The 14,461-nt window shown below is 37.0% G+C and overlaps 1 protein-coding gene across 5 annotated transcripts in view; it reads left to right on the top strand.

Annotated features, from left to right (window-relative positions):
* The first annotated feature begins 368 nt into the window (after positions 1-368).
* RCOR3 (REST corepressor 3) overlaps positions 369-14,461 on the top strand; it is a 53,900-nt gene continuing 39,807 nt past the window's right edge. For 2 of the 5 annotated variants that reach the window (XM_069108777.1, XM_069108773.1), the window contains exons 1-4: positions 369-588; positions 977-1,033; positions 7,840-7,917; positions 13,930-13,982. In XM_069108777.1, coding sequence (XP_068964878.1) covers positions 426-588; positions 977-1,033; positions 7,840-7,917; positions 13,930-13,982 — 351 coding nt within the window. In that variant the 5' untranslated portion in view covers positions 369-425. Of the gene's footprint in view, positions 592-976; positions 1,034-7,839; positions 7,918-13,929; positions 13,983-14,461 lie in introns of all 5 variants that reach the window. The other 3 variants (XM_069108775.1, XM_069108772.1, XM_069108774.1) reach the window with 2 other exon arrangements.

Genomic DNA, 14,461 nt, shown 5'->3' with positions numbered 1-14,461 from the left:
CCCCCCGCCCCCCGCCCGCAGCCGGATCCTCCCCGTGGGGCGGAGTGATACCAGCCGCTTTGGCGGCGGGGAGGGAGGCTGAGGAGCGAGGCCAGCCCGGGGGCCCCGGGGGCGGAGGCAGGGGAGGAGAAGCGAGGGGAGGCGGGACAGGGGCGGGTTGTTGTGAGGCGACTGCGCTACTGCCTGACCGGGGCGGTTATGGCGGCTCCACATTAACACCCTCCTCCTTCTCTTCCTCCTCCTCCTCCTCCCTCCTCCTTCCTCCTCCTCCTTCTCCTCCCCCTTCCTCCTCCTCCTCCACCTCCCCCTCCTCATCCTCCTTCCACTCCTCCTCCCTCTCCCTCCCTCACTCAGGAGCCCTCTCCCCCCTTCTCCCAGACGCCTACCTCTCCCCCCTCACCTCCTCCCCCCTCCCCCCTTCTACCATGCCCGGCATGATGGAGAAAGGGCCTGAGTTCCTGGGGAAGAACCGCACGGCCAACGGCAACACCAAGAGCCCGGCCGGCAGCGGCGGCGGCGCTTCGTCCACCAACGGCGGGCTCCACTACTCGGAGCCCGAGAGCGGCTGCAGCAGCGACGACGAGCACGGTGGTAGCCTCGAACTCCTCCCCGCCAGCCCTCCCGCTCCCCCGCTCCCCTCCCCCTTCTTCATTCCCCTCCCCCAACCCCCTCCCCCCTCCCTATTCCCTCCCCTCCGAGCCCGGGCGCTGCGGTAGCCTCGAACTCCCGGTGCAGTGCAGCCGCAGCAGCAGCACCCACCGCGACCCCCTCTTCCCCTCCTCTACCCCCATTAGTGTTCCCTCCCCACCCCAGGCCCCCTCATTTGCATCTCTTTCACCGGGGGCTTGGAGTTAATATTTTCCCACCCACCACATTCCTTCTTTCCAACCTTATACAATTTTAATTTTTATTAAGTGCTTTTTTCCTTTTCTTTTTAAAAAATATTTTATTTATTTATTTTTGTATTGCTTTGCAGATGTTGGGATGAGAGTCGGCGCCGAATACCAAGCTCGGATCCCTGAATTTGATCCTGGTAAATATCTCGGTATTTGCTTAAGAAAAAAATTCTGGCTCTTTTTTTTCTTCTGTTACATTGACTTTGGGGTGGAATAGATGAGTGTGGGAGTGGGAGGGGGCGTCTATGGGATAACTGGCTAAAGTGGATATAGGAGGGTGGGGATGGGATGGGTTAGGCGTCTTCTGTCTGGAAGGCTGTCAGGGTTGGAGGGCTTGTAACACAGAAGGCTTATAGGCAGAGGGGTGTGAAAGCTGTGCTTTGCAAGGTTAACATGGTTCCCATTGGAGGCCACTTGAAGGATCTCTGCTCCACCCAAGGAGCCCAAGCAGGTCTGGGTGAGAGGAAGCAGAAACATCTTTTACACAGTGGAGAAGCATCCGAATTGGTGGGGGAAAGGGTGTTTGAGGCAAAGCCCCCAAATTTGCTTTGGGGAGGAGGTACCGCAAAGCGGAGAGAGTATAAAGAATTAGTTGAGGGGGGGGAGAAAAAAATAAAAATCTATTTCTTGCTTGATAACCTGCCGCTAGCAATGAAATGGATGTGTTCTGCAAGGGCGGTGAATTACTGCTTGGCTACTGTCACCCTGCTGAGTCGGAAGGCAAGCTCTGAGCTGAGTGCAGACAGGATTTTTTTTTTTTTTTGCAAGGTGGAGTAGCCTCGGTAGAGGCGCCTCTGCAGACTCTTAAGAGCTGCTGAGAGGAGGGGAAAAGGGGGTGGGGAGACGCCAGAGGCACACCTCGTCTGCTAGTCAGCCCTAGGAAGTCAGACCACAGGACGGTGGCTGCAGCTGCCAAGGAGACATTTTCTCAGTGAGCAGCCAGGTTCTAGCGCCCTTTGCCAGCCCAGCTTTCGGGCTCCCAGTCTACTTTTCTCCAAATAAGCTCCATGGTGGTCACGGGATGTCAGCTGGGAAGGGGATTGGATGAGAGTTCCTCATGTGGAGACTCCCTTGTGGGAGCCTCTTGATGGGGATCACATTTTTTCTCTCGACCCCCTGTAGTTTAAGACTGAGGACAGATTATTAATTAAGAGGTCATTTAATTACAGTTTTATCCCATTTCTTCTTAATTTACCAGTTTTAACTTGTCTTAAGTCAGGATGGCATCCTTTAAGTTATTTTATTCCTATATAACTTATTTTCATTTTCTTGATGAAATAATGTATTTTATTTGGTACAAATAAACAAGAAGGATGTTGGGAGCAGTCTTTGTAGTTGTCCTGGACTTCCTTCTAATACATACATTCCCTAGCTTCTTCCTATGCTAGGCCCGTATAAATTGATAAGGTCATTGAAGGTCACTTAGTTTTTCCCAAAGCAAACAGAAAAAGAGATGTATCATATTTGTGACAGGAAAACTTCAACAAAAAGGCATATAGCTTATTTTCTATGTACAGCTACAAAAATAGTTGAACTAGAGTGCTGTCTTCCATTTCTGTTGTCATTTAAGTGACAGAACATCAAATATTATTTGATATATAAATAAATGTATGTACTATTTATGGTAAGTCTTCTGAAGCCATGTTAAATGTTTTGTGAAAGTGCAATCTTCTTTATTGTTATCTGTGCAACTGGTAGCTGTATATTTAATATGACTACCAGATAAAGTCCAGCTTGTAGCAACTAAGGATACTTCACTTGCTTTGCCTGTCAGAATGCCCTTGGAAAGGTTAGAGAATTTGTCTGCCGCCTTTTACACACCTAGCAAATTTATTGCCTTCTGCTTCCTTTAAGTTTATAAAGGTGTTTTCTTTACAGTAACTCATCACCTGAAACCAGAAATATTCCATAAATTCTTTAACGTGGATATATGTTAACCAAATAGATTTTGACTTGTAAACCCACCTAAATAATTTTATTCTCCTTTCTGATCAGGTTTATGAGGTGTCATCTCTTTGAAAGCCATACTTCATGCCGGAACAAAGCCGTGCATGCCAAGGACTGATTACTGAAAAGAATTTATTTAAAAATAGAAAAAGAAATCTTAAATACATTTCAAAATAAGCATACTTACTTTGAGGGTGCAAACTTAGTAGGTTGTGTTTTATTGAAGGCATAAATTAAAGAATTGTAGGTGATTTAATGTATTCTTATTTGGATTATCTAACTTTTTGGTAGTCTTAATAATCTTATTTTAGTTGTATATTTTCATTTGAACAAAAACTTCTGAAAAATCACTAAATTGTTATTTTCTATATTTAAATCATCAAGGTTCTGTTTCTTCATTTCATAGATTAAAATTGGTATGACCTCCCTTGGTAGTAGAGAATAAATGTTATGATAGCTCCCTGTGAGTTAAGTTCTACACAGTTTATTTCCCTATCTCTTAATGATCCTACAAGGTGGTAACCAGAATAGGCCAGCACTAAAATTTATGTGAAGTCAACTGTCAACTAAAGATTAATTATCAGGCACCTGCCATGTCTCTTCGATTTTGACAGGTACTGTCAAATGCTGTTTGAACATAGTCCTATCACCTAATTTTACTCTAGTAAGTACTATGTTTTTATTCAACTATACTTCATCAACTCAACATAATGAAGTCAAATTTACAGCATATTTTAAATTTTAAAATTTAGAATAAATATATTTTATTGGTTAAAATTTAGAAGTTATTCCTATTACTTAATCATAGTCCTGGCTCCTGTCTTCAATTTTCATATTTCTCTCAATATCCTTGGTTGTCATCAAGATGGTGATATTTACTTATGTTCATATCTTACCAAATCATTTGGGACTGAGTTTTTGAAATCCATAATTGCTTGGATCAGAAGCTATCTGGTTTTTAGTGAGAGGTAGGAGTTTGAAAGATGAAATTTCAAAGGGAACAAGTGATGAGGAATAAGAATCTTTAAGGGAATAGAGAAGATGTTATCTTGCATAGTTAAAAGTAATGAGAAGGAATAAGGTTTTAGTAAAATAATGAAAGAAAAATTTTAGGGATAGCCTTAGTAAATAAAGTAACCCTAACTATAGTCTTCATAATTCACTGCCTGAATTTCAGATTTTCTGCTTCTTATGTAGCTTCTATTTTGATCTTTTCTCAGTTTGGTCAGATTTTGAGTATGGGCTGTGTGCACAGAGAAGTCTTATGAAATTATCAATATTTAAACCTTTTTTGTTTAATATCCTGTTCATGAACATTGTGAGTATATGTTCAGAAAACAAAATCTTAAGGATTAACAGATGTTTTCATTTTACTTGATAGAGGAATGCCACTGACTCACTTTTTGGGAGAGTCTTCTTATTCCCACCATTATATGCTTAGGATGGAACAGTGGACTTGAATGCTGCTGCTCACACATATTTGTGGTAGATAGGTGACCATGAGCAATCTACTCATCCTCCTTGACCTTTGGTTTCCTCAAATGTAAAATGAGTTTGGTAATCTATAGTAACTACCTCATTCACAGGGTTGTTGTTAGGTTCAAATGAGATAATGTTTGTAAACTATTTAGTACACCTTAAATCACTATATAAATGTCAGTTTGTTACTATCATAACTGCCTCACCAAAAGTGGTTAAGAAGACCTTAAACATTTCTGGTGGAACTGAAATATAAGGAATTTTATTCTTTTTTATATTAATTCACTTAAGTTTTTCAGAAGTATATACATTTCATGATGATGTTTGAAGGATTACTTTTGTGTCCATTTAGAAGATAACAGAGTAGTATCTCTTCTCGTGTGTTATGGATAATCCATACTCAATTATCATTAGTTTAGCTGTGTGCTGGCTAGGTATAAGCACTACCATAAAACAGATAATGTGAAGTTAGAAGTTAAAACCAAACACTGGGTTTAGGACCTCTTATTTTTCTTAATCATTATAGCTCCTGAAAGGAGAAAGAAACCTTACAGGGTGCCAGCCTTCTAATGGGACAAGCATATGGTATTTTAAGTTCTGCATACTAGCTTTTTTTGTTTTTGTTCTTTTGCTGCTTTCTAGGAGAGAAATATGGTCTGAGAGTAGACAGAAAGGACAAAAGGTCATTTCTCCTGTCCCTTCTCACTTTCATGGGGTCAGGGTGAGCATCATGCTTTTGGAGTCATAGTCTCATCACTTTTTCTCAGTCGACCAACAAGGCAAAAAAGAACCCTTATTGAGAAGTAAAATTACTAAAGAATAAATTGAATAAATTTAGTAGAATGCCTGAGAACACCAATATCATCTTCTCGGCTTGGTTGCCACATGTAGCAATTGAAAACTGTGGATTCTGACTTGGGGCTGGGCAAAGGACAATATGAAATGTCTAATTAGGCATTCCACTGCTACTAAATGGGATTTTTCCATATTAGAATAGCTATTAGTCCTCACAGCTGTAGAGCTGAAGAAGCTTGTCGTGCTTCAGTGGAACAGCTGCTGTGGATGCCAGTTTCTGTTGGATCAGACCCTTAATTACAATGGTAAGAATTTTCAGGGAAAACTGTCATCATTCTTACAACCTGTAATAATAAACCAGCATATATCTGTTTAGGAAGAGAAATTTAATGAGGACACTTTTATTTCAGATTTTTTGGACTATTTAAAGCAATAGTGGGATAGAAAACTACATTTGAAATGTGTAATGTGACTTTTAAGATTTTTAGGTTACTTTGCTCTTAATGATATTTGACTCATTCCTCTAGAATTCCAATGCATTGTGCGAAAGAACCCAGTCACATCTTCAAATCTTAAAGTTTATTGTAATCACAAAGACATAGCAACAATATATTTGATTAGAGTTTTATAACTTCATCTGATTGGAAACTAGATTTTGCTTATAGGATATTAATCAAGCATTTGATTGCCTTAGGTTATTGAACCACTTAAAAACTGCTTTACATTAAATAATTAAAAAAAAAAACTTGTCTTTTCCAAAACCACAGAGTCGCTTCGTTTTTCTTAGGGTCCAAGGACAACCTTTTTAAAAATTCAGCATAAATTATAATTGAGACTTATTTTCTTTAAAAGTCATTTATTTTCCAATATGTCTAGGTGTGGATCTATAATAATTTGATAGTTTCCTCAGTTTTCTTATCTCTTAATTTTTCCTTACATGTTACTATAGTTATACTTTGTAACAATTAGTTTCACATTTAGTCACAATGTAACAGTATACAGCTACACAAAATTTTCCCATAGCAATTGTGGCAGTGAAAATAATTGTAGTGATAGATATTGCAATGCCATTTTGGTGGGGAGAGGAATAGAGGAGCAGAAATGCTTTAGGTGATAGGTACATTCTCTAGGAATAGCACTGTGTTTTCAAAGCAGTAGTTTTACCTCCTACTCTACAAGATTTTGTGAGGGTTTTTTTTTTTTATTCCAGGCATGTTGCAGTTTTGCCATTTGTGTCAATTTTACTTCCAAATTCCCTTTAAGTAGTCAGCATGTTATAGTAGAGCATTGGAGTTGGAATGATGAGAAACCTGGATTTGAATCCTGCTTGTGATACTTCCTAGCTGTGGTACCATGGACAAATCACTTAACTTCTCTGAGTGTTTTTCTTCATCTATAAAATAAAGGAAATAATGACAAATATGTTATCTACCTTACAGGATTATCACAAGAATAAAATGAGAGTGTGTATGTAAAATATTTTGTAACCCTTAAAACCCTGCATAAATATCAGCTAATAATATTAGATAATTTTTTTAATTCTTTTCATTACTTGGGATAGCTTTTAAATTTTTCATCCTTAAAGATGCTACAACATTATATTCTGCACATAATTTAATAAATTGGCATAGTAACAGCCTACCTAAAATCCTTAACTATTTGAAACATTCTAGGAATCTATAGAATCATAGATTAAGAGCTGGAAAGGATCTTTGAAGGACCTTCAAAGCCATTGAACTCAACACCCTCATTTTACAGATGAGGAAACTGAGATATAGAGAGGTTAAGTGACTTACCCATGGTCACACAACTAGTAAGTATCTGTAGCAAGATTTCAATTCAGGTCTTCCTGACTTCAAATTCAACATTCTGACCACTGCAACAAGAGGATAGGGAGAAGGGAAATAAGCCTTTTTTGGTCACAGAGTTCATGTGCTGAATACATGCTGACTGATGACTTGACAGGTCTCTCTTATAGGTATTCTTTTACTTATATACAGTTCTCACAAGTTTGTTCATCTGGCTTTTTAGCTGTATATACCATATTAAAAGTAGCAAATTAGAAGGCACATTGAGCAAGAAGTGAGCAAGAGAGAAAATTTTTTTTAAAACAACAAAAACTAGCACTCAAAAGTATAGTAGTTTGGGGATCCATTTGATGTAGAAGGCAACAATCATAACCTACAATTCAGAATTACTGAAAGCATCACCATTATAGCACAGTGTAATAGAGCAATCAGTAAACATTTTTTTTAAGTGTTAACTATGTGCTAAGCATTCTGTTAGGTGCTTACAACCAAAACAGTTCCTAACCAGGAAGAGGGCATATATTGTAATGAGGAAATCATACATGAAAGTAGATATGTAAATACCAAATATTATGTACATAATAAATCTGAGTCATCAAAAAAAATTAGTACAAACTATTTAAGAAGGCAAGAATATATATCATTTATTTTGGAAATACTTCCAGCAAAAATGCTTATAAGAGATTTTTGTATACTTAAAGGGGTAAACTTTAGTTTTATGGGAAAATCCATTAATAAAGATTCCCTAATAAGGTGTTATTACATATTTCTTATATAGCTTTCTCTTTTTAAATTTATTGTTCTGTCCTTTTGTACATACCTGACCAAAGTAAAACTAAAACTTAATCTTTTTATTCTTTTTTTAAAATGTTAATGGGATCTGTGGAACTCAAAATGATTTATTTTTATTACAGGTGCTACAAAGTACACAGATAAAGACAATGGAGGAATGCTTGTCTGGTCTCCATATCATAGCATCCCAGATGCCAAATGTAAGTCAGTATCTAAATTTGACCCTTTTTTTGAAAAAACATAAAGCAGTCTAGCCAATAAGATAATATATGTAAAATATTTTGAAAACATTTAAGCACTACATAATGTGAGCAATTGCATAGACATAGTTAAGTGGCACAGTGAATAGAATGCTGGGCTTGGAGTCTGTAAAATGTGAGTTCAAATCTGGCCTCAGAACTAGCTTTGTAACCCTGGGCAAGTTACCCCCTATTTGCCTCAGTTTTGTCAAATATAAAATGCAGTTATTAACAGCACCTACCTTGCAGAGTTGTTGTGAGAATCATATGAGATAATATTTGTGAAGTTCTTAATACAGTGCCCAGCAAATAATAGTATATAAATGTTTATTCCCTTCCTCATATTATGATACAGTACTATTAACAATATTAACACCTTATCAAAATGTAGCTCATATTTGGAGACAGAGTTGGTCATATAAGGAATGAAAACAGACTGGTATTTTTTTCCTTATGCATGTTAGGGTGTTTATGACCTGACTATGTAGTTGCTAAAATCTTTTGAGTAGAGGAAGAAGATGCTGTGTAATTATCTACACTTACTTTTCCTCAATAGATAAATGATATAACATTTAAAGAACTCATGGCCTAATATTACCATTCTTTAAGACTAAAAGTAAGGAAATTGACTACAACAACCACCAGGTCATTTTGTATACTATTTCTGGCAAATAACCATTTAGGTTAATTTTATAAGCTCTATTTTAATATTCCCTGATTTATGGTGAGACTTGAGACCACAGTGTGGTATAATAGATATGATACTTTGCTTTTCATCAAATATAAGCAGCATACAGGGAATGCAACTTCTACACTGTTTTCATTGAATTTTTGTAAAAGTGTTCAACAAAATCATTGATTGAGATTCTGACAGCTATTGAAAAATTTTGTTTTGCTTTATAATTCACTACTGTCCCAAGGATATTCTAATATTCTGCAATGATGTAGTTGACCATGTCAAAGTTAATGGTGTGTCCTATGTTTAAATCATGTTATTTCATAGGTATAGACATACTTCTGAACTACCTGGAAATTGGAATCTTACTATACTTTCATATCATAATTTCATTGGTTTGGGCATACCTTCCATTGAAATAGCTTTCAATCCTTCTTTGTTTTCTCATTCTGAGTCTTGTCCATCAATCTTCATAAATCCTTTAAGAATGATCCACCTAACAGAACAGAGAAACTTTCATCTGGTTGTTGTTGTTTTTTTATATCTGGAATGTATTACATACAATTCTGCTGTTCACCTGTTGTTTCTCATTTTCAATACTTGTGTGACCATAAAAAGAGATAGGTTATACATGTCCTTTTTTGTCTTTTATGCCACTTTTCCTATGTAGGTAATAATTAATAACATATAGCCTACTATGGCTCTTCATACAGCTACCCATTATGTATTTACCTGCTTTTAATTTTAGTTCTAAAGATAGTTTTGTGTTCCATCTCCAGAAGAATATTGGTGAATACTTTACTCCAATTCTGGGCCCAGCTTGTTACCAGTCTGTACTTTTTTTCTCTCAGATATATACATGTTGCAAAGATCAATTAAAAAGGCTACACATATAGCTGTATGTCTGCTGTTATCTCAAAGTCTAGGTAATATCTGATCTCTCTTGTTTCTCTAACAGACAGACCACTTGATCTCTTTTGTGGTACTTTGGATTTCATTGAGAGGGTGTTAGAGTGTTTGGAGGCTCTGCAAATAATGTAATATCACCTACAAATGGGAACATTTGCAGAACCTTGCCATCTCTGAGTGATCTTTTTGCACATAACATATATCATCTGTGACATTGGTGAGCATATCTCTCTGTTATACAAATTGCTTGGTAAAGGTACAAAGCAAATTGTTGCGGGGAATTGTGCCCTTGGTTGAATCTGTCAGTCTTATATAATTTTAATGCAAGTGGAATCCCCATGTTATATTCAAAAAGAACCTTTAAGGGGCGGCCAGGTGGCTCAGCGAGTAAGAGCACCGTCTCCAGTGTCAGGATGACCTGGGGATCAAATCCAGGCTCAGATACTCAGCACCACACCCAGAAATAACTGGCCGTGTAACCTTGAGCAAGTTACTTAACCCTGATTGCTTTGGGAAAAAAAAAAGAACCTTTAGATGAGATCATATACTAACCAGGACCAGACAAAACCTGTCCCCTGCTACATCATCATACGTGAGGTACTGAGACAGTAGGATCCAAATGTAGTTATTCTGTCCTTATTGTCAGTGAAAACATTACTACAGACATGCCAAAATCTGTCCAGTATCTCATTTTTTTCACTTCTGATTTCATCTTTGAGTGCTCTCAATCATCTTTAGCTTGATTTCATACCAATTTCTCTTCATGCTTGTTTTATCCTCAGATATTTGTTACTATTTTATCTTCTCTCTTTCGTCTTCCATAATGTTTTACAAATAAACTTGCACTCTAAATTAGCATTACCTTCAAGTTACCATGTCTTTCCACTTGGTGAGGACATCAAGACATTGATTCAGTTTTCCTAGATTCTTTTTGCTTCTTATTTGTGACATTTGGTCAAAATTCTTTAAGAAATAGTGTTAGACTGCAGTAAAGAGCACGTTAATTCCCATTTTTAGTTGATAGGTAGGGTGAAGTTGCTACAGTTGTACACAATTTTATCATGTCTTTATCATTTTTCCTAATTTGGTATTTACCTTTGCTTTTTATCAGTTCTTTATCTAAGTAAACAGAGATGATTTCTAACAACTAATTCTTTCATGTCTGTTAAGATACAGGCAAATTAATTTTTTTATAGGGTACTCACCATTTCAAGCCCCAAAGAAGATTTGTGATATACTGGTACAAGTCTTCAAAGTAGTCTACTTAAGGCTAATTTGGTTTCTTACATTTCTTATCTTAAACCGTATTTTCTAACATAGTTTTCTCATACATGGCTTTCATTGAAGCCACTAAGTATCAAGTTATCACTTAGTTTTGAAGGAATGTTCATTTATCCACTTAATTTTGAGGATTTTGTATATTTCTTCAAAGGATTTCTTTTTTTTTTAATTTATTTATTTGCTTTTTGGAGGGCAGTTGGGGTTAAGTAACTTGCCCAAGGTCACACGGCTAGAGGGTGTGTGTGTGTGTGTGTGTGTGTGTGTGTGTGTGTGTGTGTGTAAGTGTCTGAGGCCAGGTCCGAACTCAGGTAATATATTTGCTCATGTTTATGGTGAATCTTGACAGGTGAGATGACCTAGTCTAACTTGAATTCATGTTTCATGCAGTCTTAAGGGGTAACAATGAAATCAGTTCCTTCTTTTATGTTGCTGAGAACCTTTAAGCCATTCTTTATTTATCTGCAACTTCTTTGTAAATTTGAGCTTCACTTATACTGAGAATGTCAAAATGAATATGCCTCAGTTCCACAAATTTATTGACTGTTAAACGAAGATCACTTGTTAAGTATAGCAAAAATGTAATGGATACCTGATGGTCAAACTTCTGGTGATATTTGATTATATTTCTTGACAATTGTCTAACTCGGGGTATTCTTAATTGATATTATTGACATAATTGATATAGTTGATATCTTAATTGACAATTGAATACCCCCTGAAAGTTTTAGTATTCTAAAAATTGCTATGTATGACTTGAAGACTGTTCCTTTAAAATATACATGAGAGAAGAGATGTGGTTTCATTAATAATTTTATAGACTTGGTCTGTGGCAATAAACCAATAATTATAATTCTGTGATCACATACTGCCTTGGGCCAGAGAAGGCCTACAGATGGCCAGAGATTTACATCTGCAACAGAGGACTAAAACTCTGTCTATGACAGAATAATGTATAATGATGCATTAACAAAATAAGAAAACCAATTTTTGAAAGTCTGTGTATGCCAGTAAATTCAAGCTCCGTGCCAGACTTAAGACCTAGAAGTCCTTTTTCTAGGGCTGCAAGACATGAAACTACCATGGACATCACACTAGTCAATAAATATTGATCATGAACATCTTATATATCCAGCATTATTCTAAGATGTGAATCCTAAAGTTATATAGTTTATGTTTCCAAAGGGTCTGCAGTCTAGGTGAAGCATAGGACATGCAGCACATGAAACAGCAGTGGACATGGTCTTCTTGCAACATATACTTCATGGATCTTTGATTTCATCTGTATGGACTCTTTTTCCTTTGACATACACAGACAGTTCTCCCTTTACATAAGTAGACTGTTCTGCAGCTCTCTAAGTAAAGTGACTTTTATGTAATGCGAACTCGCCCTCAGACATGGAAAAGGGAAGGAAGGAGAAAGCAGGAAGGGGGCTATGAGCCCAGAGTGGGGGCTGGTACACAGTCCTGGGGACAGAGAAGCAAGAGCAGGAGGAGGAACACAGCCAGCCATTTGGGGGCCTGGCCAGAACCAAGAGAAAGAACATAGAGGGTAGGGGCAGACACTTGAGGGCAAACAAGGACACAAACAGAAAAGGAAGGGTGATAAACAGGGTGACAGAGTGTGAGACAGAAATATGGGTCCAACACAGACAGAAGGGGGGTGTGTGACTACATGCATGGGTAAATGGGTGGAGCAGAACAAAGGTCTCCCTCTCCAGTCTGGAGGTCTCAAGCCAAGCCCCTATCCCTAACAATTCTGCTTTCATTTGATAGTTTTTTTAAGTGGAGGTTTTTTTGGGGGGGGTTTTGGGGGGATAGGAAGCTGCAGAATGTAGAGCCAAGGGTCATGAGCAGAGAGAGAGCAAAAACACAGTACAGTAAAGTTAACATAGGTGTTTTTTTAGAATGTGAATTCTTTACATGAAGCTGAATTTGTGTAAAGTGAGAACTGTCTGTGTCATAACCCTACATATTAGTAAATGGTCTTTGAGAATTGCTGTGGAGGAAAAACTCACAATTTGGTGGCCAGTTTGGTGAAACTTCTCCAAACTTTTGAGTTTAGGTTAGCCCTCAGAAAAAAAAGAAGTCTTTTACCTAGATGTACTTAAACCTTTGTATTGTAGGAGTACCTACCCAGATCTTGTCCGTGCTGACATAATCTGAACCCATGATCACCTCAATGCCATAATGTAGCATCACAGTAGAACTTGAGTGAAGGAACCTTATGTAATCCTAATAAAATACTAAAATTTGCCTTGCAACCAGTTAGAGGATAAGATAACATATAGGATATTCATTTTGAGGTATAGTGCATACAGAAGGGAGAGATCAGGGCAATTTGGCATCACAGAAAGTTTCACTTAATCCTGAATGTTAAACAGCAGGATCACCAACTGAGAGGTCCTGGAACACTGCCATTGAAACTGATCATCTGAACACAACCCTTAGTAGAAAATGAATGAAAATAAAATTTTGGAACAGCTTCTCAAATGGCAGGTTGAAGTGGGGATATGGAAAGCAAGAAGTCAGAAGAAGGGTATTGAGGAAGCATTTAAGCACAGCTTCAAATATTGTGGCATGCTTATGGACCAGAAAGCAGCAGACTAGTGAGGTATGAATTGATCAGAGTGGGATGACTTTTCAGCAAAGACTTTGGACTGTCACATCTAAGAAATAATTAAAATAACAATGGGATCTGCCCAATAGAGACTGCTGTTTAAAATGAAAAGAAAATGTGCATCATGTATTTACAGCATTTTAAAGAACTCTTGCCTGCAAGTTAGTATTTTAGCCACACTTAGAAGTCTATCTAAATATAGTATCAATTGGAACATAAGCAATAGCTGTATGATATGTTTTCTATACATTCATGGATATTGAAATATAAGTCTTTTAATGAACTCTCATAACCCTCTTGAAATAAAAAGATTTATAGTTTATAAAAGATGACTTAACATTACTTTTATGCCTGGAATACATTTATTACTTGGGGGTAGTGCAAAATCAGGCTCAGAAAAATTTGTATGTACTTAAATAAGAAATTCTACTGGGTTTGGGTTTTTTGATTTGTTTGTTTTGTTTTTTATGTTCTTTTTTTGTTGTTGTAGTGGATGAATATATTGCAATTGCAAAAGAGAAACATGGCTACAATGTTGAACAGGTATGTAAGTTTCAGAATTTTTCTAAGCATGTATATGACCTATAAACGTTTCAAGAACATGCTATTAAAAAATATCAATAGATACTTAGGTATCTATGTTGAAAGTTACTCACACCAAAGATTTTAACTCTTTTCTTAATTATCTGTTATTTTTAATACAATTCTGTGCTCAAATACAGCACAATAAGTTTCTGAGAGTTGTCAGAAAATGTCATTGTTGGCATAAAGAGAATTCTGAATAAAATGAGATAACTTAATCTGTCCTTGGGTAAAGTTGGTCACTTTGGATGTATCCATCTTTCTTTTTTTTTTTTTTTTTAAGAAAATATCCTTATGTCTTCATGTGTAGCTAGTCCTTTGGTATTTGCTTCTTTTATACTTTGACAGTCTTTTTTTTAAATAGTATTTTATTTTTTCCAATTACACATAGACAATATTTTAACATTCATTGTTTAAAAAATTTTGAGTTCCAAATTTTC

The sequence above is a fragment of the Petaurus breviceps genome, unplaced genomic scaffold (assembly GCF_028583685.1).
Source record: "Petaurus breviceps papuanus isolate PSGF00001 unplaced genomic scaffold, PetGlider_PUasm1.0 90434, whole genome shotgun sequence".
Taxonomy (NCBI): domain Eukaryota; kingdom Metazoa; phylum Chordata; class Mammalia; order Diprotodontia; family Petauridae; genus Petaurus; species Petaurus breviceps.
Note: the sequence above shows the minus strand (reverse complement) of the source record. Positions and strands in the feature narration are given on the sequence as shown.